This window comes from Psittacula echo (assembly GCF_963264785.1).
Source record: "Psittacula echo genome assembly, chromosome: 5".
NCBI classification, from domain to species: domain Eukaryota; kingdom Metazoa; phylum Chordata; class Aves; order Psittaciformes; family Psittacidae; genus Psittacula; species Psittacula echo.
Window position 1 is genome coordinate 89,996,997 of NC_137739.1, and position 24,514 is coordinate 90,021,510.

General features: G+C 60.3%; 4 protein-coding genes across 4 annotated transcripts; 3 read left to right on the forward strand and 1 right to left on the reverse strand.

Moving 5' to 3' along the window:
* The first annotated feature begins 2,471 nt into the window (after positions 1 to 2,471).
* LOC308221850 (dispanin subfamily A member 2b-like) lies at positions 2,472 to 3,531 on the forward strand. The gene is made up of 2 exons (XM_080619178.1): positions 2,472 to 2,677; positions 3,201 to 3,531. Exons 1-2 carry the CDS (start codon positions 2,483 to 2,485, stop codon positions 3,408 to 3,410), a joined length of 405 nt encoding a protein of 134 aa, XP_080475304.1. The 5' UTR covers positions 2,472 to 2,482; the 3' UTR covers positions 3,411 to 3,531.
* A 3,182-nt stretch (positions 3,532 to 6,713) lies between these two features.
* On the forward strand, positions 6,714 to 7,578 carry LOC308221412 (dispanin subfamily A member 2b-like; the record flags this gene model as incomplete). The annotated part of the gene is made up of 2 exons (XM_080618396.1): positions 6,714 to 6,899; positions 7,423 to 7,578. 2 exons carry the CDS (start codon positions 6,714 to 6,716, stop codon positions 7,576 to 7,578), a joined length of 342 nt encoding a protein of 113 aa, XP_080474522.1.
* A 919-nt stretch (positions 7,579 to 8,497) lies between these two features.
* Positions 8,498 to 9,397, forward strand: LOC308221414 (interferon-induced transmembrane protein 5-like; the record flags this gene model as incomplete). The annotated part of the gene is made up of 2 exons (XM_080618400.1): positions 8,498 to 8,641; positions 9,179 to 9,397. 2 exons carry the CDS (start codon positions 8,498 to 8,500, stop codon positions 9,395 to 9,397), a joined length of 363 nt encoding a protein of 120 aa, XP_080474526.1.
* Positions 9,398 to 10,319: 922 nt separating this feature from the next.
* PGGHG (protein-glucosylgalactosylhydroxylysine glucosidase) lies at positions 10,320 to 22,158 on the reverse strand (the record flags this gene model as incomplete). The annotated part of the gene is made up of 14 exons (XM_080618401.1): positions 10,320 to 10,355; positions 10,428 to 10,489; positions 10,641 to 10,855; positions 13,741 to 13,838; positions 14,314 to 14,409; positions 14,520 to 14,653; positions 15,370 to 15,506; positions 15,965 to 16,037; positions 17,017 to 17,128; positions 17,406 to 17,537; positions 17,656 to 17,775; positions 19,618 to 20,047; positions 21,175 to 21,385; positions 21,906 to 22,158. 14 exons carry the CDS (start codon positions 22,156 to 22,158, stop codon positions 10,320 to 10,322), a joined length of 2,109 nt encoding a protein of 702 aa, XP_080474527.1.
* Positions 22,159 to 24,514: the final 2,356 nt, after the last annotated feature.

The window sequence follows — 24,514 nt, forward strand, 5'->3', positions numbered from 1 at the left end:
TTGCGGCGGGGCCCCGGGGGGGCGGCGGGATGGGCAACAAGGGCCTCAGCGGCCCCGACCCCCGACCCCTTCCCCCCGCGGAGGGGATGGTACGTTCCGGCGCGGCAGGGGCAGGAGCTGCGGGGCCCGACCGCGTCGGGTCCGCTCGGGTGGGGGGTTTGAGATCCCTTTTCATCGATGCGAGCATCGCCCGCCCAGCCCCGGTGGGTGCACGGATCCCCCCCGAGCCCCTCTTGCGGGGATCACGTAGGGATGGGATCGCCATGGTCCTCTATGCTGGGTGCGGGCATCCCATGGGAATGGCTGCAGGGACCTCCACGGCCATCTGGAAGTGCGAGGGCTGGAGCTCACCTTGTGCAAAGCACAACACTAATTAACAATAGGACTTAATTATGCCCATGGTGACCACGGCCTCGCCGCTGGTGGGGGAGTCACGGACCGTGTGCCTCGGAGGAGCCACTCGCCACGGCCCCGGGGTCGCCTATGCACAGCCAGGCTGAGACCAGCCACAACTCACGTCACCGATGCAGGGGCCGGTTCTTGCCTCGGCAAGAGAAAAGAGCGGGTTGATTTCGTTTCCTGCTCTCCTTCCCTGTCGCACAAGCAGAGGCAGCAACTCCTCCTCACTGCGCTTCAGCAGGGGACAAAAACCAGGGGGAAATCAGTCAATAGAGGAAAAAAACACATCCAGAGCTCGGAAACTAGAGGGCACCAGAGCTCTGGATCGCTGTTCTCTGCGCTCATTCCCTCGCAGGGTAATTAGCTGGTAATTGAGCCCAGTTCAGCCGAAGGGAGGTGGAAGGCACGCAGCAGGGAGCTCGGTCCCTTTAGAGAGGAGGAGGAGGCCGGGATGAAGGGGATCTCTGCACAATGGATGTGGATGAGGCATATCTGGCAAAATGAAGCGGTTGTTTCCCCTGTTTCTTGCACCTCTCCAGCACAGGGAGCAGGAGGCCATTGATTTTGCAGCCTTCGCCCGTGGGACCACAGTTCAGCCTATTCCCACCCCAGCAGCGGCCCTGGAGTGGGGGGCAGGGTTGGGAATGTCAATGGGTTATCCCGAAAAATTCATGTTAATGAAGGAGGGAAGTGGGACATGCAGTACAGAACAACAGAGCAAATACTGATGCACATGCAGGGTTGCAGCCTGACCAGGGCACCCCAAATGTGCCTTTACAGAGGGTTCTTATAGCCTCCCAGCGCTCCAGCAGTGACTGGGCTCATCACCAAGTCCCAGTGTCCCTGGGGTCCATCTTGTTGGAGTTGCTATGATGCCCGAGATGTGTCACAGGGATGGGATGCTGCAGGATGCCAGCGTCATCCCGCCTTTCCTGGGACATCCTTTATCCTTTGAGGACAGCTTGAAGCTGCTGAGAAGCAAAGACCTTCCCAGGGCTGGGCTGTCCTTTGGTTTGGTTTATTTAAGCATGAACAATCCCAGAGCTGCCTGTAAAATTTTATTACCTCCTTATAGAATACAGTGAAGATATATAACATGAATTAAAGTGCACTAACAAAGGTAATACCCTGTTGTACTATGGAGGCCCATCTGTGTAATAGTTTCAGATGGGAAAGGATTGAGAGCGGACCTGAGGAGCAGCTCCCCATGACCCAGCTTCAGTGAGCGCTTGAGCCCAGAACCCCCCCATGTGCTGGGCTGCACCCCCAGAGCGTGAGCAGCAGCTCAGGGAGGGGATCCTGCCCCTCTGCTGTGCTCTGGGGAGACCTGAGAGCAGCTCCAGTGCCTAAAGGGGCTGCAGGAAACCTGGAGAGGGGCTTGGGACAAGGGCCTGTAGGGACAGGCCAAGGGGAATGGCTTTAACCTGCCAGAGGGGAGACTGAGATGAGCTCTTAGGCAGAAGCTCTTCCCTGTGAGGGTGCTGAGGCGCTGGCCCAGGGTGCCCAGAGAAGCTGTGGCTGCCCCATCCCTGGCAGTGTTCAAGGCCAGGTTGGACACAGGGGCTTGGAGCAAGCTGCTCCAGTGGAAGGGGTCCCTGCCCGTGGCAGGGGTTGGAGCTGGAGGAGCTTTAAGGTCCCTTTCAACCCAGTGAGGTTGTGTACCATCGGCCTGAGCCACTTGCACTGAAATTCCAGCCGCCGGCGTGCGGGAGCTGGGATGCGGGGGCTGAAGGTGTAAGGAAAGGGAGTTCCCTGTGCCATGGGGACACGATCTTATTCCGTGTTTCTTTGCCAAGCACCCCAAAACGCTCGGGGTTGTCCCCAAACGGCCCCCCTGGGAGAGGACAAAGAGAGCGAAGAGGAAACAAGAGAGCAAAGAAAAAGGGGGCAAAGAAGTGGGTAAAGGAGGGGCCAGGGGAGGAAGGGGTGGAGAAAACAGAGAACACAGCAAAGAGGGGGCGGCAAGAGGAAGGGGGGGGGCAGGGGCAGGGAGGGACCGCCCCGCCTCGTACTTGGTCTCGAGGAAACGAAACCAGGGCGCCCCGGAGCCTCCGCCGGAACCTTCCTGGGAACCGCACGCGGGATGGAGCGGTCGCGGCCGCCCTACGAGCCACTGCCGGAGGCGCTGGACATGCAGGGGCTGCCTCGGAGCGCCGTGATACCGGTGGAGTCCCCCCCGGAGCCCCCGCCCCGCGACCACCTCGTCTGGTCCATCTGCACCATGCTGTACGCCAATGTCTGCTGCCTCGGCTTCATGGCGCTCGTCTACTCCGTGAAGGTGGGGAGGCCATCTAGGAGGGGGTTCCCGTCGGGGGAGGGCGTGGGGAGCCCCGGCATCACCAATCCGGTGGGATGGGGGCGGCACCGGAGACCCCCCTGAGTCTTCGACCCCAGGGAGACCCGATATTGTCCCCCAAAGTCAGGGAGACCCCATAGAGCCCCAACCCTGGTGTGCCCCATAGACCCCACAGAGCCCCCATGGACCCACAGAGTCCCCCAGTCCCAGGCAGCACCATGAGCATCACAGAGCCCCAAACACGAGGGTGCCCAATGGACCCCCAAAGCCCCCCATAGACCACTGACCCTGGCTGGAGGCTCTGAAGAAGGGGTCAGCACCTTTCCCATCAACCAGCCGCCTTGAGCCCCCCAGGGTGTCCCCCTCCATGAACTCCCTCCATCCCCACTGATTGTCCCCTTCACCCCATCCCCACTGACTGTCCCCCCTATCCCCACTGACTGTCCCCCCTATCCCCACTGACTGTCCCCCCATCCCCACTGACTGTTCCCTCCGGCTCCCCCAGTCCAGGGACCGCAAAGTGCTCGGTGACTACAGCGGAGCGCTGAGCTATGGCTCCACCGCCAAGCAGCTCAACATCACCGCCCTGGTGCTCAGCATCGCCCTCGTCGCCCTCACCATCTTCATCGTCATCCTCATCGCCAATGGCACCATCACTGCCATGAAGAGCTACATGAACCAGCAGGAGCATCACCCCTTCTATGGCCCCACTTAGCCCCCTCCTCACTGCACGGGCACAGCAACACCTCCCTGGAGCCACGGAGCCTGCTGGGGTCCTGTCCTGCTTCCCTCACTGCTCACAGCCCCTGCAGAGCCTTCCTTTGCCTCCCTGGAAGTGCGTGGATGCACTACGGGAGCTGAGCTCCCAAAACCTGCCTATAGCAAAGGGGCAGAGCTTGTTTTCCTGCTTACTGCTTAGCCCTGATTTACAGCCCCAAGTGCCCCAGAGGAGAAGTGCCTCCTTCCAAAAACCTGGTTCAAATAAATGTTTCTTTCACTTTTGCCCCTGGCTCGGGTTCATTTTGGCAGGGGGACTGGGTTGGGATCTTCCCACCCCAGCTTGGCTGGCTGAGAAACGGCATCTGCCCTTGGCAAGGACCATCATGGGGAGGATGCTCAAGGATGCACTGAGTTCAGTGAACCTGGGTACTTGTGGGGAAGAGGCATCCACAGGGGATATAAAGTGCTTGTAAGCTTCACCTTTACCCCAAGGATGCAGGCAGCACCTCACCTCTGCTGTGGTGTCACCAGGAGGATGGAGCCAGGAGGGGCTGGGCTCTGCTCCCAAGGAACAAGGGATGGGACAAGAGGAACCGGCCTCAAGCTGCACCAGGGCAGGTTTGGATGGAGCTGAGGAACAATTCCTGCCCCAGAGGGTGCTCAGGCATTGGAACAGGCTGCCCAGGGCAGGGCTGCAGGCACCGGCCCTGCAAGTGTTCACACCCCATGGAGACGAGGCCTCAGTGCCATGGGTTAGGGGTGGCCTTGGCAGTGCTGGGAACGATTGGACTGGATGAGCTGAAAGGGCTTTTCCAACCTGGGTGATTCCGTGATTCTGTGACTTTGGGCTGTGGGGCTGTGCAAAGGGCTTCAGCCAGAGGAGCTGCATCAGGACTGTGCAGCCACGTGTGTGGCAGCGGGGACCGGATGTGCTTCCAGAAGGAAGGGGAAGCTGTGAGCGATGTGGCTCCATCCCAGATCCCCGGGGCAAAGTGGGACAGGGACCCCCCCCCCCCAAGCCTTGCTCACATTGTGCTGGGTTTGGCTGGGACAGGGTTAATTTCTCTCCCAGTGGCTGTGCTGGGACTGGTTTGGGTTTGTGCTGGAAACAGGGTGAGTAACGCAGGATGTTTGGTTATTGCTGAGCAGCTCTTACACAGCGCCAAGGGCTGAGCTGCCCCTCCAGGGAGCAGGCAGAGGGGGCACAAAGAGATGGGGGGACACAGCCAGGATAGGTGATCCCCGCTGACCCTGGGATATCCCAGACCACGTGGTGTCACACTATGAGGTTAGGGGAAGGAGGAGGAAAAGGGACATTCAGATCAGTGTTGCCTTCCCAAGTGGCCATGATGCGTGAGCCCTGGGTGAGGCTGAACCCCTGCCTGTGATGGGAAGGGTGAAGGAATTTCTTACTTTGCTTTTGTTTTCCCTACTGATCTGTCTCGATCCCAGCCCACGCATTTCCTCACTCTTACCCTTCTCCTTCTCTCCCTATCCCACCAGTGGGGATGGAGAAATGGCTCCATGGGGCTCTGTTGGACCATGACAAGCACCAACCCTTCACACAGCCATCGCCACCACCAAGATGTTGTGGGAACCGGCAGCAGCCTCATGCCAGCACATGGCCCTGCCCAGCTTCAGCAGCATCCAACGGGATCCCATGACAAACCCTGGCACAATCCCATCTGGCAGAGCCTCAAGCACGCGGCTGGCCAGGCTCCCCCTTCCCAAAGCTCGCTGGAAGCCTTCGTGCTCCTCATCCTCAGGGCCTCGGGGCTGGGGCCCCGCGAGGATGCGGAATGAGGTCTTTCATTTCCAAGAACACGGAGCTCCTGCCAAGCAGCCGCGCTCGGGAGGCGGCGTCAGCGGCCCCACCGCAACAACAGGGGCTTGTGCGGAGCCGCCTCTTGGTGAATCATCCGTTCCTGCGCTTCTTCCTTGGGGGGAAGCCGCGGGGAGGCGGCCCCTGCCCACAAGGGCTTCCCGCGGATATGAACGTCCCATCAGCGCCCGTCAGGGGCCGAGGAGCAGTTTATGAGCCCAGAACCCCCCCGGAAACCTTCACGCTGAGCCCCCGGGACCCGGCTCCGGCCCCGCAGCGCTGGCAGCGGCCGCAGCCCTTGCACAAGGGGCTGGCAAGGTTACGGTGGGATGTGCTGCATCCCACACACTCCTGCCCCTTCCCGCTTCCTCCCGGGCCCACAGGAGCGGGATCCAGCTTGTTCTGCCCAAATCCCTCCCAGCACATTGCTGCCGCGGGGTGGGTGCCCATGGGAATGGCACAGGTTTGGGGTCACTGTGCACCAAGGAGCTCTCCCCAGCTCCTCAATCAGCCAAAACAGGCAGAAAAGTCCTGGGGCTTTCCTGGATGCTCTGGGCTGACATCCCAGCAGGGAGGCCCCAGTCCTGTATCCCTGTTGGAAGCAGAACCTTGCACTTGGCCTTGTTGAACTCCATGAGTTTCCCGCCTCTCCAGCCCATCCAGGTCCCTCTGGATCCCAACCCTTCCCTCCACCGTGTCAACTGCTTGTATCGACACTTGTATGGACGCTCAGAACAGATGGATAAGGAACAAACTGGCTGATCTCAGTCCCTGTGGCTGTCCCTGGCCAGTACACCAATGCCCAACATGGGGAACCCCCATTGAGCTCCTGTGAGCAGCTTTACCTGCAGTGCCGTACATGAGGCATTGAGGCTGGAGTACGAGCACCCCCAAGACACTCCACCAGCCCTCGCCAGCCTCCAGCCACCCCCTTGTGCATCCCCTCCAGGCGTGGAAGGGAGGTTAAAAGGGACCTTCGGTTCCCCGTGGGTTCAGGCCTGCAGATCGGGGGGCTCATCCCCACTCCAGTGTTACCCAGGGGAAGGGGTATGGAACCGTTCGGCCCCCGACAGGAACACATATTCCTCAGCAGCCGTCGGGACCGGTTCTCTGCACAGGCTCTGGCACCGGGACCCGGCCACCTAGCGGGAAGGATGCTGCTGGTTCCAGGGCCACGTGCTCTGAAGCTGCGCGCCTCCGTGCTCGCCTCATTTCAGACGGGTTTCGCTTCCCCGCTGCTTCCTTCTTTCTCTTGCTACCCCCGGACCTTGTTCTGCAGCGCGAGCTCCTCGCGGGAACTGAAACCAGCGGGAAGAGAAACCCCGACCCCAGGGAGCGAACCCAGCTCTTTCTTGGGTCACCCCCGGTCGGGTTCCCCGGCGCTGGGGGCTGTGCGGGGCCGGTCCCGTCGCGGGAGGCTCCGACGCTGAGGGCGGTGCAGGACCAATCCCGCTCCCTTCCTCCCGCAGTCCCGCCATGAAGCCGCAGCAGGTGGAGGTGTCGATCCCGCTGCAGCCCCCCGGGGCGGGCGCGACCCCCGCCAGCGGCCCCGTTGAGCCTCCCCGGGACTACGTGCTCTGGTCGCTCTTTAACGTGCTCCTGGGATTCGGGCTGACCTTCTTCGGCTGCTTCTGCTTCCCTGCGCTCGTCCACTCCATCAAGGTGAGGGGGGGAACACCGGGGACCCCCATCCGAAAACCCCGACCCAGACCCGTCCCCTCCAACCCGAAAGGGCGCCCCGGGACACCCCGAGCCAAACCGGACGCCCCTACCGGGACCCAACCCGGATACAGCCGGACATGCGCACCCCTATACCGAACCGGGCTCCCCCCTCCAGCCTTATCCTCACTATTCCCCCCATGTCGCCCTGACCACTGTCCCATCCCAGGACCCCCAGCTCCACTCTCTCATCCCAGCCCCACTGATGCTGTCCAGCCCTGGGACCCCCAGCTCCACTCTCCCATCCCAGCACCACTGATGCTGCCCAGCCCTGGGACCCCAGACCTGATCCTCCCCCACTGCAGCCCCCCAAACCTGCCCACCCTGGGGATGTGGATGGGCAGTGCCGGTGGCTTCACCCTCTACCCTGGGGTGATGCGTCCCAGAGGTCCCACCACCACCCCCCGGGATGTGCCGGCCCCCCACAACCCCCTGCAACCGCTGAGCCCCTCATTTGCTCCCCCAGGCCCGTGACTGCAAGGTGCTGGGGGACATGGAGGGTGCCCGGCAGCACGGCACCCGTGCCAAGGTGCTGAACATCATCTGCTCCGTGCTGCTGGTCCTCACCCTCTTAGTCATCACCATCTTCATCATCAACGCCATCGTGTTCACCGCCACCTGACTACTGCGTGGCCACGGCTCTGCTTGCTGCCACCCCACGGCGTGCTGCCGTGACCCCCATAATGCCCCCGCTTGAGGGCAAAGGAGTGGTGCCCCCTCGCTACCAGCGCTCCCGGTGTCCCCTCCATCGCCTTGCAAGGGGACGGCTGGACCAGGTTGGGACACACACGGGGGACAAGCCCCAGAGCGCTGCTGGTGACACATGGACAGGTCACTGCTGCCACAAATAAAGCTTGTGCCGCCAAAGCCCCTCGTCTGTCACCTCATTCAGCGCGGGGAAGGAGAGGGTCCTTGTGCATCTCTGGGGCGGCTGAGGAGCTGCCAGCTCCCTCCCTGCGCTCCCCTCGGTGCAGAGCGCTTCCAGCCCGGATCCCACACAAGGTTCTTCCAGGAAGCTCAGGAAAAGGGGAAACAATAAATCAGTGCCCGCTTTTCCTGGTAGCACAAACCCCGCCCTGCCACAGCCCCGAACGCTCCCATCTTCCAGGGAGGCCCCTGCAAGCAGCTCCTCCACATCTCGGTTTTCAGTTCCCGTTTAACGCCTCGGGCGCAGCCAACGAGGGGTTTTCCCAGCCAGGACCACCAGAGGAACCGGGCTGGAGGCACCCGGTTCCGACCCCTCGGGCTGGCGGTCACTTGGGTTCAAAGTCACCACACGGCTCCATCCTCCCCGAGCCTCTCGCTGGGTCCTCGTTGCCGGGGGAAGGATGGATGTAAACCCCCATCGGCTCACACAGCCCAGCGTGTGTGTCCTGTGTCCCAGCCAAGCCGAGGGACAGCCGCAGCCCCGCCAGGGCTGTAATTCCCAGGTTTATATATAGAGGAGCCGCAGCCGGGGGCTATATAAGGGGCTGCCCTGCGCCGCTGCCGCTGCCGGGCTGGTGCAGCAGGAGAGCCGCGGGGTGCCCCTCGCCGTGGCCATGGACACCTCGTACCCGCGGGAGGACGAGCGCAAGCAGGAGCCGTCCCCGCTGCCCCGCGACCACCTCGTGTGGTCCATCTTCAACACCATCTACATGAACTTCTGCTGCCTCGGCTTCGTGGCGCTCGCCTTCTCTGTCAAGGTACGGGCATGAGGCAGGGAGGACTCATGGGGAGGTGTTCGGGGGCACCGGGGAGCCCTCCCCGTGCTGATGCCAAGGGATGGGCTTCCCGAGGACACGTGGAGCTCACCTGGGCGGGCTGGGGTGGGGGAGCAGAGCCCAAAGCCCTCCGGAGGCTGGTTGAGGTGACAAAGCCTCCCTACACCTTTCCTGCTACCTATTAAAAAGGCTTATGAGACCCCCTTAGATAATCACAGCCTCCTGGTACTGCTGGAGGACCAACTGCTGCTTCTAGAAGGTGCTGGGGCGCCTCCAGCCCCTGCATGTGCCCGACTGGACCAGGGTGGAAAGATGGGGGAAGTTAGGGCTGGAGCCAGCGGGGCTCTGAAAGACGCGGGAGGGAAAATCCCATCTGCAAAGAGCAGGGAGCCGGGATGGATCCAGCCACGCTCTTGGCACTGCTCATGGGCTGCGACAGGGCAAAGCCACGTCGCCCGCCTGGGGGGGGGAACACGGGGAGGGCACATGGGCACTGCTGCCCCATCTCTGGCATTGCAGGCGCGGGACCGGAGGGTGGCCGGGGACGTGGAGGCCGCCCGGCGCCTGAGTTCCAAGGCGCGGTGCTACAACGTGCTGGCCACGGCGTGCAGCGTGCTGCTGCCGCTGGTGCTGGCCGCGCTGGCCATCACCGGCGTCATCCACCTCGCCCAGCTCGCCCAGGACTCCGTCGGCTTCTTCACCTACCAGCTCAGCGGCAGCGACGACGAGGACAAGTGATGGGGGGGCGAAGGGCTTGTGGAGACCCTTTCGCGGGGCTGGTGGCCCCCCAGGACGGCCCCTGGTCCAAGGTGACCCAGCGCCATGGCCACTGAGCTGGGGGGGCTCAGCTCCACATCGTCCCTGCTGCAGCAGCGCCCCCAGCCCCACGGCGCCCGGCCCCACAGCTCGGTTTCGCCTGCCTTTACCCTGTGCGCACGCACAGCATCCCCGCCTCGGGCAGCGCTGCTCATTAAACATCTCACACTTCACAAGCCTCTGAGTGCCTCTGCCGTGCAGGGGGGGTGAAAGGGACGCTACAAACATGGGGGTTTCATGCTCTGATCGCGCTTGTCACAGCCAGGACAAGCCATAATCCTTCGTGCCACCCAGCCTAAAGCAGCCAGAGGCCAGTGGGGCTCTATCTCCAGCCCCACACAAACCCAAATCGAGCCCATGGGGCTGTCGCTGGGCTGAGGGGATGAAAGGGACGTTGCCCTGCTGCAAAGAAGCACTGTTGATTAGGGGTTGGGTGACTGGTGACGAGGCCTGACCAGGAGCCAGTGTAATTACAGGGCAGGGGACTCTCTTCTCCTCCTTCCCAAAGCATTCCCACATGCTGCCTGCGGCAGGGAGCGGCCAAGGGGCTTTTTATAGACCGCGGGATCCAGCCGAGATTCCTGGGGTTTGTTTGGAGAGGACAGACCCAGCAGGGCCGGGAATGTCATCGACATCCCCACCCTGACCCAGCAAAGCGGATGCTGGGGGGGAATATTGCAAGGTGCAGGCTGGGTCTGGGGGTATCGTGCATAGCCCTTTCCCTTCTTGCCCTTGGGGCTTCCCAGGATGTGGGAAATGCCTTAAGCTGAGACACTGCAGGACACAGCAGTGACCAGACCTGGGCTGCTACAAGGATGCTCAGCATCTGGGAGCTGCTGCCACCTCAGCCATGGTGACAGCTCTGAGCCCGCCACCCATCCTGGGGCCACAGAGACACAGAGCACACACAGCCCATGGGGACAGAGGGTTTATGGCCCAGCCTGGGACCCACCTTCACCTTCCCCTCCGCCACCATCCTCTCTTCAACTTGCTCCTGCTCCGGCACAGAGCAGCCTAGGTTCAAGAGGTGCCAGGGGATGATCTCTGGATCCATCCGGCAGCTGCGGGGAGCGAGATCCTCTGCCCTGCAACAAACCCAGCCTGAGCTCTGGGATCTCCCCACATGGTCCTTGCTGCAGCAGCAGCCCCAGGGGTGGCAACGCACCTTTGTGCAGGGGCAGCCGCTGCCCTGACTCCTCCAGCACCGCTTCCAGGGGCAGTGCCGGAGGGTCCCAAGGACTCTCGGTCACTTCGATCCCCATCTCTTCTCTGGTGATGCTGAACCTGAGTTTGTTGCCCAAGTAGGAGACGCCGGTGACATTCAGCTCGTGGATGTCGTCGGGAAAGGCCGGGTCGAAGCGGAGGCTGGACCTTGTGATCCTGGAAAGGCAGCGGCACATCAGTGCTGGGAACAAGGGGTGGCCACGAGGAAAAGCAGCTCTGGGGGGGGCAGCCACCTCCCCACAGAGACAGACACATCCCAGAGGCACCTCCCGTTACCCTGTGCCTCTGTGGGCAGAGTGAGTCATAGAATCAGGGAATGGTTTGAGTTGAAGGGACCTCAAAGCTCCTCCAGCTCCAACCCCTGCCACAGGCAGGGACCCCTTCCACTGGAGCAGCTTGCTCCAAGCCCCTGTGTCCAACCTGGCCTTGAACACTGCCAGGGATGGGGCAGCCACAGCTTCTCTGGGCACCCTGGGCCAGCGCCTCAGCACCCTCCCAGGGAACAGCTTCTGCCTTATACCCAGCCTCAGCTTCCCCAGTTTCAGTTTGAACCCATTCCTCTTTGTCCTATTGGTATAGTCCCTGATGAAAAGTCCCCCTCCAGCATCCCTGTAGCCCCCTTCAGACCCTGGAGTATCAGCACTTGGATATCCTTTCAGATATGTCCCTTCTGGTGTCCCTTCACATACAGGAGAATTCAGTCCTTGGCGTATCCCAAGGATCTCTGGGCAAATCCAAGCACACCAATAAGCACCTGGTGAAGAGCAACTTGGGCTGTGATTTTATGGCCCAGCTCCCTCAAGCATTCCTGTCCCTTCCAGTTCCTCCCTTGGGCTCCGTGGCCTCCACTCTGTTGGGTTATTTGAGTAAGAAAGGAACAAAAAGAGGAAAATGCTGTTTTCCATCGCAGAGCAGCTCAGGTCCCACTGTGGCTCCCGGCTCGGCCCCAGCACCTCTGCTGGGAAGCTCTGGGAATGCCCTGCTCCAAGAGGGGAAGGGGACAGGGCATCAGCATGGGCAGAGGTGGCCACGGTCCCCGGGCAGGGATTGCCATTGAACCTGGTCACACAGACCTGCAGGCGCAGGCTCTGGCCATGCACTGGAACAAGTGAGGAGCTTGGGAGGTGGCTGTGGCTGGGATTGTGGGATGCAGGTTCAGCCTCATGGGCTGGGATCATGGGATGCAGGTTCAACTGAGGTACCCATCACAAGTCCCTGTTCTCACCTGCTGCCATTGCTCTGACAGCTACAGAACACAGGGCAGGTGATTCAGGAGCTCACCCCATGCCTGGTGGAGATGCTCCTGGACGTGCTCCTCAGCTCCTGAGGCACACCTGACCCGAGCACTGCCCCATTGCCTGTAATGGGCCCTCCCAATGGGGATGCTCCCACAGAGCCCGATCCCCACCTCCCCTCCAGGCTGTTACCGGAGCAGGCCAGAAAAGCAACCCCCAGAAACCCACCTCAGCTCCACTCCCTGCGGGTCGAGGGGCTCAGCACTGCTACAGGAGCTCCTCCACCAAGAGATCAAACCCAAGCAAACAGCTTGAACCCCCTCTCCAAGGCCTCACCCAAAGTCAGATGGAGCCGTTTGTGTGTTTCCCATGAGAAGAGGCAGAGGTCACCGTTATCTCCCCCTCAGATCTTGACCTAAGAGCTCTCGACCATCACCTCCAGTCTGCTGAGAGGGCTCAATGGGCTGGAGGGGACTCCAGAGAGGCTCGAGGACTGGAGAGCCTCAGGGGCAGGGCAATGCGCCAGCCGGGGCCATGCCTCCATCGGGCACGGCACAAACCCAGCCTTGAGGGCTGCTTAATGGCACCCCAACATCCCTGCACATCCAGCTGCAGCCCAGCGCCTGTGGCTTGAGCCGGTGCCGAGGGGCCGAACCCGACCCACACACACAGAGCATCTGCAGCCCCCGGAGCGCCGCGGGAGCTGGGATGAGGGGTTTGAGCCGGGAATGGGCAGCTCACACCCAGCCCCACCAAGGAACGGGTGAGATCCATCCCCACTTCAACCAAGAACGCGCTCCAGGGGCAGGTGCTGCAGGCTGAAGCTTTGGGCAGGAGAGGGTGGAAATGAGGGGAAGAGCCTGATGTGTTCTCTGAGGTGTTTTAACGCTGTGCTGATGCCAGATGAGCACTTTTCCTCCACAGGGACCTGCAGAGCCTCCTGTGTGCAGTGGGATATGGCCTCAGCGGGGCTTGTGAGGCTGTGCCACCCCGTGTCCAAAGGAGATGGGATGATGCTCCAGCTAAGTCAGAAGCAGACTCAGGGAATGCTGTTTAGCTTCCCAAGTGTGCAAGTAACTCACCCAGTTTCCTGGGAAGTCTCTTATCTGCTCCAAATCCATTTCCAGTCTTTACAGTGGGAGTAAGCCTATGGCAGCTCAGTGAGGCAGAGAGGACCCGGGTCTCTATTTACAAAGGTCCCCTTTGTAAGGGGTGTAGGTATAAGGTATAAAAGAAGCAGGCTTGGTTTTGCCCATCAGGTGTTTGTATGGACTTTCTCTTCCATCAGTTAACCAACAGCCAGATCAATTGGTGGCTCATAGCCCAGAAGCTTCACCCACACTGAGTGAAGGAACCACAGCTACAACCACTCATGGAATGGGCAGGTCTGGATGCGTTTCTGATACAGACATCAACATGATGCAGGCTAACTACAACCCTGAGATCATACAGAGATGTTCCTCTTCATGGAGGGTCCCAACTACTGCTGAGGAGCTCAGTGTCAGCCCAGCTTTGGCTCCTTTTGAACCCAATGCCTCTCAACACTGATGTGGCTGGAGGAGAAATGGACCAAAGCTTATCATTTCTGGGAACTCCACCCTCATCTCCACCAGGATCCACACAGTTCATCCAGCATCATCAGCAACGTTCCCGTTTGGTCATTACCTGCTGGGAGCTTTGGAGGACATTCTGGATGCTGCGAGTCCCTTTCCTTTTCATGAGTCCTTTCCATTGCTCCGGCTCAAAAGTGAGGGCTCAAGCCCATGTAATAGCTTACAAACCACAGTGACCCAAAGGAGGTCTCACCTGAAGCCGGTGTAGCCGAAGAGGATGGCTTGCAAGAATCCGCCCATCCCTGTCAAGAAGTTCACAGCTCCCGACCCATCCGAGTTCTCCACCCAGATCTGCTCCAGCAAGAGAAAGGGAGGACTCAGCGCTTGCACTGGGACCTTCATGGGCTTGGGGGTTTGCATGCACTGATCATTGTCAGTGTCACGTAGCTGGGGTGCTGCGATGCCCATGCCCTGCTGCCCACCCTGGCACTGAGCGGTCTCTGATGCATCTCTAAATGTCACCACCCCTGTTCCCTTCCCAGCCCTGCAGCAGATGGAAGCCTGGGGGGATGATCCTGGCCCAGGGCTTTGTATCGCCCGGCAGGAAGCTGATGCCCCCTTACTGCTCTTGGGAAGCACGCGGAAAGGAGTCCGAGCGTGCAACCACCCAGCTCAATGCAGCGATAACCCGGTGACCACACGTGCAGCCAGCACAGACCCCTGCGGTGCCTCTCAGTGTGATGTGACCCATTTGAGAACAGCAAGGCAGAGCCAAGCTGTGCTGGTCACGGGGGACCCCCATGGTGGGACACAAAACCCAGCTCACCTTGAAGGGCTCCGTGATGTTGCTGAAGCACTTGTTGAGCAGGGCCTGGGCTCTCTGCACCTCCTTCAGCTCCAGCCAGCCCACAGCAAACATGCTCTGCAGGAGAGAGCCACCAGCTTGAAGTCGAGCTTCCAGGTCCCTTCAACTCAAACCAGGCTGGGATTCCATGGTTCCATGAAGCCCACAGCAGGCTTTGCCCTGCTCACCCAGGTCATGGCTGGTCCATGCAGCTCTGTGACGGGTTCGTACATCTCCAGGTCATTTCTCCGGACTTCAGGGCTCATGGGGTGCATCAGTGGGAAGCCGAGCAGGACCACGTCCGCTTGCTTCACTGGCTCACCTGGGGACAGGCTCGGTCAGGCCACAATTCCAGCCGGGAATAACCGGCAGACCAATGGTGTTTACTGACACGGGAACAAACCCGGCCCACAGAGACTTGCACAACAGGCACCGCATCGGGGGGGAAGGCAGCGGAACTCCGCTGCCGTGCCAAGGGCAGAGCAGAGCAGCAGCCCATGGTCTGCCCTCGGTGCTGTTTGCTGGAAGCGGTGCTGAGGCAGAATGCAGGCTCAGCCCTGACCCCAGGCTCATGTCACCCAAACCTCGGCCACAAAGGAACAGCTCCCAGGTTACCCTGCCCCTCACTGGGACAAAAGGGGCACCAAACTGGGCCACTTCCACTGGAACCAGCCCCTTCTCTTCCAGAGGCCACAGGATGCTGGAAGGGTAACACATAGCAGGAAGATAAAACCCATCAGCAATGGGCTCACAGCACTGCACATCACTGCAGCCCAGCGCTGAACGTCTCTTCCTACTCTCTGTGTTCCCAAACTCCCCAGTTTGATAAGCTCACTAGTGAGAAATGACGACCAAGAGGCAGAGCCCATCCACACACCAGGCCCTGCATGGGGGCAACCCCACAGCTGCAACTGGGGAGCAACACCAAAGCCTTCAGCCAAGCACCAGCCGCGGTTCCCATGCCTGATCCGGTCCCTGCTTCTCACAGCCTCACAAGGAGGAGCAGCGGCTCCGGGGCGGCCGCTGCCCTGCGCTCACCCGGGCTGTAGCCGTCGTATTCGGGATGGAATTTCTGCCCCGCATCAAAGGGCACTTTGATGTTCCTGGCGCGGTGCAGCCACTGCTCGGGCACTGGGATCAACAAGTCTCGAGCCAGATGGGCTGCAAAAGTCAAGCTGAACAATGCTGCACGTCACGGATGAGGGCCTGTGACCCCTTGCAGCAGCGAGGAGGAGGAAGGGAACAGAAAGAACTGATTGAGCCGTGACTGCAAAGAAAGGGTTCTCTGAGAGAGCACGGCTCAGAGCTAAAGTTTGGGGTAGCAGCTTCCATTGCTGGTGTTTGGAGTCTGCTCCTCCAGCCTCCGGTGCCCCCCCTGCCTGCATGGACATCCCATAAAACACAGGGAGAAACCCTCCTGCGGAGCAGAACCCCCCTCATGTGGGCACCCGAGGCAGGTCAGATGAACCTGCATGGGACAGCTCCTTCTGACTAAGGGCAGGCAGAGGGGAGCAGCTCAGACAGAGGCAGGGGAAGAGCAGGAGGGTGCATTCCACGCAGGATCCCCGCTGCTCCCATCCTGGCCGCAGGAAGGAGGAGCCGGGGCAGCGCTCCCGCGGGGCGCGTGCGTTACCTCCGCTGGGCCACGGCGTTGGTGTAAGCGGAGTTGTCAACGTGGCAGTGGTGCTCGTCCGGGGGCATCACATCTGGGGAGAGCAACGGGAGCCTCGCAGCGGCCTCACAACCGGAGAGGTGCTTGGAGAGGAGCAGAAGGGACCCGTGCCACAGCCCTGGCACCTCGGCTGACGGCACCTCCCTCGCCCCCCAGGCGAGGTGACCTCCAAGTCACCCATGCAATCAAGCCATGCAGTCTTTCCCTATCCACAAGCTCAGCTCCGTCCTTTGCTGCTTTCCTGCAGCCTGGCCCCAGGAGGAGAGAAGGCCCCTTCCCAAGAGGAACATGGAAACAGACATTGAAATACGTGACCCTCCTGGGAGCACCAGGGTCATCTCCAGGGATCTCCACACCAGAGCCAGCCTGCAGCAACCCCAGGGCTCCTCCAGCCCATGGAGACCCCTTTGCTCTAACCCAGCCTTGCTCCTCCAGACCCTCCTCCCACAGACACTCCCCCTTCGCTTCCCCTTCTCTTCCCCAGGGTCCCCTTTCAGAAGCAGCCCCACCAGGGCCAGGTTCACACAACGTGCTCCAGCAGGACCGCTGCCGCAGGGAGACCCTGTACCCTGCCACCACATCAGGGGTTGACCTTGGTCAGCACCAACAGCACCACATGTCCTGCAAGGGACTGAACTCCTGCAGCTCCAGGGATTTCAACTCAGGTCTCTCAGAGAAGACTTAGAGCTAAGTCCTTCCCCTCTAAAGCCCCTGCACTCTGTGCCACCAGTGACAACAGCACATCTGAAGGCATCACCCATGCTTGTGGCATCAGCTCGTACCAGCATGGAAGAAGACATTTAGAGGTGTCCCATGAGTGGGAAGGGGCTGAGAGACTGCAGCACTGGAAGACAGCCGAGCATCTTGTCCTGTGTTTGCACGGACACAGCCATTATCCCTGAGATATTCCAGAGGGCAGCGGCCACGTGCCCCAGTCCAGGTCTGGCTTGGGGGCTCCGAGCCTCTGCTCACAGTCCCATCCCTACGGAAGGGCCTGGCAGCGGCAGAGGTACCTCTGATGTGGTAGCACTGCTCCTCCTCGCTCCACACCATCCTGCTGCACCAGTACTGAGCCACGGCACGCACCAGCCGCCAGCCTCCATCCTCCCTGAACAGCTTCAGGTCCTGGAGCAGCCACAGCGCGAGAGAAGCAGGGTGTGAGGGCGGCTGCCCCAGACCCAGCCCAGCAGCAGGACAGGAGCTCTCAGGAGATGGATGCAGCAGGAGGAAAGGGCAGAAAACTGGCCTGGGTTGAGCCAAGAGGATGCTGAGCCACCCACGAGGAGCAAGGACAGAGCAGGCAGGGCTGGAGGAGGGACCCTGCTGGGAGCAGAGCGCAGCAGAGCTCCCGTGGGAGCAGTGACAGTGCCGGAGCCGCGCCGGAGCCACGCGCGGCCGGTACCTGCGTGGTGTGATAATACTGCTCAAAGGCCACCAGCACGTCCCCGGTGACGTGGATTTCCTGGGCTCCGTAGATCTCCTCGGGGCAGACTTCCCGGCCCGTGGCTGCGCTCTCCCATGGGAACTTAGCGCCCTGCCAGGAGCAGACCCGGGAGGAGCAGTGCCCTGCTGGGACTGGAGCCGAGCAAAGCCTCACTGTGCCCATGGGGGCTGCACTGCCCCCGGCCCAGCACCTCCATCCCCATCCCCACCTCGTAGCCTTGCTCCCGGGCGTTGTGCAGGGCTCCTTCCAGCGTGCGGATCCGGTATTCCAGCATGGCGCGGGCAGCCTCGGGATAGAACAGCAGGATGTTCGGGAATATCCAGGTCTCCTGGAAGCAGATGGCGGGGTTGCGTGGTGGGGCACCCAAACGCTCCCACCAGTTCACCCTCCATCCCAAATGCTCTGTGATTTTGCTACTACTTAAAGGTGGCATTCCATGGGCTCAACAGAGGGATAAATCCACATGGAACTGCTCCTGCCCATGCCTGCTGCTCTCTGGGGTCCCACAGGAGGATCTCAGTGGGACCTCCCATCATGCAAGACAAGGGAGGCTCTGGAGAGGGTCAAACCCAACACTTCACCAGGAAGAACACACACAAGGTCCATGGGAAGCCCCTGACCACTGGAAGTGTTCGGAGAGGTCAGTTACTCAGCTGCAATAAGAAGTTAATGCCAAAGCGAGGACACAGTAAGGGCTGGACCTGCTGCACCTCAGCCCGGGAGCTGCGGCGTTCACCCAGATGTGCCTCAGCTGGAACTGAAATTCATTTACAGCCAATGCTCAGAGTAACTCCCCCAAATCCAGCCCTTGCTGTGTCCTGCCTTTGGCACGGGATGAATGCTTGTAACTGGAGTTCAGCTGAGGCTGAGCAGTGCTCATCCAAGGTCTGCGATGTGCCGGTGTCCTGTGCTCTGCTGATGGAGCACAGAGCAGGGATACAGAGGCCACAACCATCAGTGGAAGCTGCAGCCCCAAGAGATAACAGTCACCAGCCTCTATGGGGATGGAAGGAACCCAATAAGGTGTCAGAGGTGCGTGTGTCCCCAGCAATGGTGGGCGAGGGTCTCCAAGCACCCAAAACCAGCACTGGGTGACTTCACCTGGGACCTCTGGAGCAGTAGGGACCGAAGGGCGAGTGTTAAAATCCTCTGAGCAGAATTAGTGCAAACAGAGCAGGTTTTGTTGCAGCTTTGGGGGTGCACGGATCAGGGCAAAGCACAGAGCAGGGGCTGGAGTCCTCCTTGGCAACAGAATCCTGGCCTGGTTTGGGTTGGAAGGGACCTTAAAGCTCCTCCAGCTCCAATCCCTGCCACGGGCAGGGACCCCTTCCACTGGAGCAGCTTGCTCCAAGCCCCTGTGTCCAACCTGGCCTTGAACACTGCCAGGGATGGGGCAGCCACAGCTTCTCTGGGCACCCTGGGCCAGCGCCTCAGCACCCTCACAGGGAAGAGCTTCTGCCCTCAGATACAAACCACTGACCAAGGCTGGGAATAGACTGGATCCAGTCTCACCAGACCAGAAGCCTCAACACCACTCAGTGTCTCCTGTTCACACCATGCAATCGAGCTGAGCACCCACCGGTGTGGCTGCCCCAGAGCAGGTCTAAGCTCCTGGAAGGACAAAGCCACCCTGCCCATTCAGCTTGCTGAGCACACCCCAAACCTATGTTTAAATTGATTCAGAGGAAATGAACAGGCTGAACATGCCCATCACAGAAAACAATTCTCTTTTCAGTGGTTCAGGGCTTGCTGATGTCACCAAAGCTGGGAGGAGAAAGGCAGGTTTCAACTTGCTTCCTTTTAAAGAGCTAACTGTTGGTGGCTGTGCTCTGTGTTAGTCACTGCAGCACCCTGGGGCTACCAACCTGAACTATCCCAGACCTCAGCCTGGGGAAGGGAAGTGCTCTGTGGCAGGGTCTCACCCCTAATGTCTCTGCAGCAGCCCCAGACACCCAGCTTCAATCTCAACAATTCACTTTGGAGTGAGAGACAACCGGGATAAGGAAATTCCGGGATGGAGCTGGGTCTGGGCAGCTCTTTGAATGGAGCAGGATGCTGCTGCTGGAGAGCATCCTCCTACTGGTACCAAGGCCCTCCTGCTTGGGGGCGGCATCACAGCATCCTGCATCCCGCCCGCTGCGCGAGCCCCGGGTACCACAGCAGCACTGACCTGGTCCCAGAAGACGTGGCCCCAGTAGTCCTCCCCGCGCGCGCCGTTGGCCACCCCGCCGGGGCTGATGCCGTGGGAGGGCAGTGCCGGGTGCGGGGCGATGGAGCTCAGGAGGTAGAAGAGGCTCCCGCGCAGCGCACGCTGCAGCCGCAGGGGCCCGGCCAGCTCCACGCTGCAGCCCCGCCACAGCGCGGCCCAGGCGCGGGCATGGCGCCGGTGCAGGGACCCCGCGGCCGCGCAAGCCAGGCCCCGGCGGTAGCTGCCCTTGGCCCCCTCCTCGCTGCCGGCCACGGCCGTCAGGAACTGCCAGCACCGCTCCTGCTCCTCCCCGCGCAGCGTCAGGGCTCCGGGCACCGGCATCCAGAGCATGTGAATGGCAGGACAGGGCCCCTCCTGCACCTCGGGAACCAGCGTCCTCCCATAGATGTAGCTGTGGGGACAGCAAGGAGCAGGGAGAGGTGAGCAGAGATTGCGGGGCTGGAGCACGTCCACCTGAGCCATGGGGACCTGCCCCGGCAGCCGAGGTCCGGCTCCTGCTCCCACCCAGGTTGGAAGCTCCATCGTCCCCATGCTTCAGCCCCAGAAATAAGACTGAAATTCATGACAACCGGTGCCCAGTCCCAATCAGCCATTTGTAGAGGTCATCTTGAAGACAACCGTCTTGTAGAGGTCATCTTTGGTCATTCTGTCCCTAGAACTGATGCACACAGCTTCAAGGACATGGGAACTTCTTAACAAGTTGTTTATGCTAAAATTTGCCAGATTTGGGGCTCTAATTGGGGTGGGTAATTCAGGTGGAACACTTGACATGGTTTACTCAAGGATACTCCGGAAAGGTTGGATGTTAAGAGTCAAGATGCTTCAAATACGTGGCCAACTTGGCAAGAAGGTACCAGGTCCTGGAGTCCTCAACCGAGCTGTCTTCATTTGAACCCTCCCAGGCCAAAAAGCCCCTTGCCCAGGTTAGAGACCCCAGGCCAAGCACATGTGCAAGGGTGCAACGGTTGCCTAAGTTCATTATGGTACACGTTAATTAGTAGCCAGTGGCTGCACAGAGCCTGTACTCAGAACCTGCTGACTCAGCACCAGCTTTGTACACAAGCACGATGCAGGATGTGACTCGGGGGCACTTGACTTTTGGGACCCCCCCCAGCACCCAAACCTGTGTGGACCCAGACTAAACCCTCCCTGTTCCCCCTGTGTGAGCGCTGGCTTCCAGCACACCAGGCATTGGGCTGGCAACAGAACCTCCTCCAAAGCCGCTGCGATCCCCAAACCCATCCCTGTGCAATCACATCCAGCCCCTGCGGCCCTTGTTGCCCTTTTTCATGCCAGTGGCAGGAATACTTCCGGAGTGGCAGCTAATAAATGTTTCTATGCTGGATTTTGGGGTTTGGTTTATACGCCCTATGTAAAGAAGCAGGTTTGCACCAGCCTCCACCCCACCCAGCCTGGCTCCAGCCTTACTCCTGCCATGCATCTCCTAACATGACCAGGGCAGTGCACAACAGCCCATGCAAGATGCATTCAGGGCCAGGTCCCCCCGATCCAACTCACTGTGCTCCCTGGAAGTCGGGTCCCTGTTTCAGGTCCAAGTCCTGGCTCTTTGGCTCAAAAGGAGTCTGGAGCTGGACTGTGATGGGTCGGGTGGTGTGGGCCGACCGCCGGATGGTGATGCTGACAACCATCAAGTGGACAAGGGAATAGTGAGCATAGATCTGCTGGGTGGCCACGTAATCTGTTGACCGAAGCTCATGGCTGAAGGTTCCTGTAAGCACAACAAGAGCCATCAGCCTTCGGAACCATCAGGACCTGATGTTCTGCCCCAGATTCCCCATTCTGCCCCTCTTTACTGCTTCCTACTGGCGAAGGAACTGCCTTTCCCAGGTCCAGATCCAAACACAGCTTTTGATCAGACACAATTAACACACTGAATCTGGCCAAGCCACTGGGGAACAATTTGTGCTATACAACATTCCACCAGGCTTTATGATTAAACAGTGTTTGCTCAGCCTGGCTCCAGCAGGGATTGATACAGCCTGGAAATCACTCTTATCCTCACAAGTAAAGGGGAACTTCCCACTTGCTCCAATGTGGCTCCAGAAGAACATGCGCAGGTGAGTAGAGGATGGGGAGAAGAGAGATGAGGCCTTGTGGAAGAGGCAAAGAGGCTTTAACTTCCAGAAGAGAGGCACCGGCAGCTGGAGGGAAGAGCAATGGGTGCCCGCGACGCAGACACGCAGGGAGGCAGCAGGACAAGGACAGCCCTGCCCGGCCCCACCATTTACCCGTGCGGGTGTCAAGGGCGAAGGTCTCATCCAGGCCGCCCTCACCGGGCACTGCCATGCGCACGTTGGCGGGGCTGGGCACGTCGGCGCGGTGCGCATCGCCCGCGGCACCGCTGTACACGCCGCTCACGTGCAGGGCGTCGCGGTACACGCGCGTGCCCAGGTAAGCGTTGGTGACCGTGGCCAGCAGCCGCGGGTCCGCGGGCAGAGAGGAGGAGGAGAACACGGCCGGGTCCCCGCTGCCGTCAGCCATGGCCCCACCGACCTGCGGCACAACACAGGGTCAGGGCAGGGGGAAGGGGCACAGTGGGGCCCGGCACCATCCTGCGGTCCCCACTGCTGTTAAGTGCCCCTTCAGACCCCACCTCCTCCATCCTAGAGCCGGGGCAGGCGCATCCCCTCCTCCTGCAGCTCCCCTTTGTTCCTCTTCGCTCCAGCCACCTCCAGCTCACCCAAACCTCAACAAGCACCGCGGGCTTCAGCACTTCTCCAGTTCCCTTCCTGTTCCCCTTCTGCTGCCCCCTCCGTGACAGGATCTCACCAACACAACCCCATCACCTTCCTCTTCTTCCTTCCTCTCCCCCCGGCGCTATTAAACACTGTTCTGTGGCCTCTGTAGCTCACTGCCCCCCTGTGCTCCCCCTCACTCCGGCACCTCGAGCTCAGCCTCAAGCTACTGGCTTCTGGGGTAGGGCACTTTTATAACTATATATACAAACACATATCTTTATATATATGTATTTATATGTTTAATGATATATAAAGATGCAGACATTTATAAAAGGCACCTTACCGAAGGGAGCTGCAGGTGGGGCAGGCACTGCTAGGAACTGCAGTAACACAGGGAGGATAAAGCAAGGCACCGAGGGACACCTCAAGCGGCACTGGAAGCCCAGCCCGAGATGGGCACCCCAAAACCCCCTCCCCGAGCGCAGCGGCTGCTGAGGGCCCCGGGGGGTTCCTCAACCAGGGCTGAAGGGGGAGAAAACCCCGGCTCTGCCCCTGGGAACTGAGCTCCAAACAAAGGCGAACCCAGAAGGAGCGGCTCCGAGGAGAGGATGGGTCCTGCCCGGCTCCAGGCGCGCTCACCGCTGCTGCGGGGGCCCCGTGGTGGGGGGACGGGGCGGAAGTTGCCCGACGGAGAAGGAAGGAAACAACTTTTTTCCCCTCCCCGAGCAACCGGTAATGGTTAAACCGGGCCCGGGGCGGGAGGGGCCGGCCCAGGGGCTCGCAGCGGGGAAGGAGGAACCGGCATGGGAGCAGCGTCCCGTGATTTATCCCCCGAACTCACCCGAGCGAGGCAGCGGCTCCTTGTGCCCTGCACGCCCTGACCCTGCGGAGGGAACGGAGCCGGATTCCAGCTCTGGTTCCGTTTCCCGCTTCCTTCCCGTGACCCGGCTGCAGCACGAACCAGAGCTGAGGCAGTGCCAGCGAGCGCCCTGCTCCAGCACCCCTGCTCCAGCATCCTGCACCGCAGGGCACCAGCCCTGCTTAACGCCTCCTGTTGCTTCCACAGCCCTGTCATGGACAAAGCAGCGTTGCACAGAGATGTCCCCGAAGAGGTCATAGAACCATAGAACAGAGAATGGTTTGGCTGGAAGGGACCTTAAAGCTCCTCCAGCTCCAACCCCTGCCACGGGCAGGGACCCCTTCCACTGGAGCAGCTTGCTCCAAGCCCCTGTGTCCAACCTGGCCTTGAACACTGCCAGGGATGGGGCAGCCACAGCTTCTCTGGGCACCCTGGGCCAGCGCCTCAGCACCCTCACAGGGAAGAGCTTCTGCCTAAGAGCTCACCTGAGCTTCCCCTGTTTAAGTTTGAACCCAAGTGGAGGTAACAAGGTTACACAGCACCATTGGTCAGTATAATACAGAAGTCCTGATGAGGTAACCTGTGCCATCTGTGTTTCCCAGGTGTAGACACTGATCCTGACGAGCCCTAGAACCAATGGAAGCAACTCCTTTGAGCCCAGATGCAGCCACCAGAGCTTAATGAGCAGAAAATGGCTCATGTAGGGTTCACCCCCCTCACAGTCTGTGTACATCTCATGCACGTTACATCAGCCTCGAGTTTTTATTTGTAGCATTTGTTGGGGCTCAGTGACTTTCTACCATTATTTCCAGATCCTTTTCCACTTAATATAGAATCTTGGAACAGTTTAGGTTGGAAAGGACCTTAAGACCATGCAATTCCAATCCCCTGCCAGTGGCAGAGACACCTTGCACTCCACTCACAGGGAAGAGCTTCTGCCTAAGAGCTCATCTCAGTCTCCCCTCGGGCAGGTTAAAGCCATTCCCCTTGGCCTGTCCCTACAGGCCCTTGTCCCAAGCCCCTCTCCAGGTTTCCTGCAGCCCCTTTAGGCACTGGAGCTGCTCTAAGGCCTCCCCTTAAGGAGCTTTCTCTTCTCCAGGCAATAAATGGATATTCCCCTGGATCCCAGACGTGCCTCCAGCTCAGTCAATGCTCACTGGTAGATGGAGGCTCCCAAATCCACCTGATACCTGCTCCTACATCTCTTCTATCCCAAAGCCTTCCCTCTTTTCCGGCTTCCACCCATCAGCCTCCACACACCTGCAGCTGGAGCATCTTCGAGGGTCCCCACTCAGCCCCA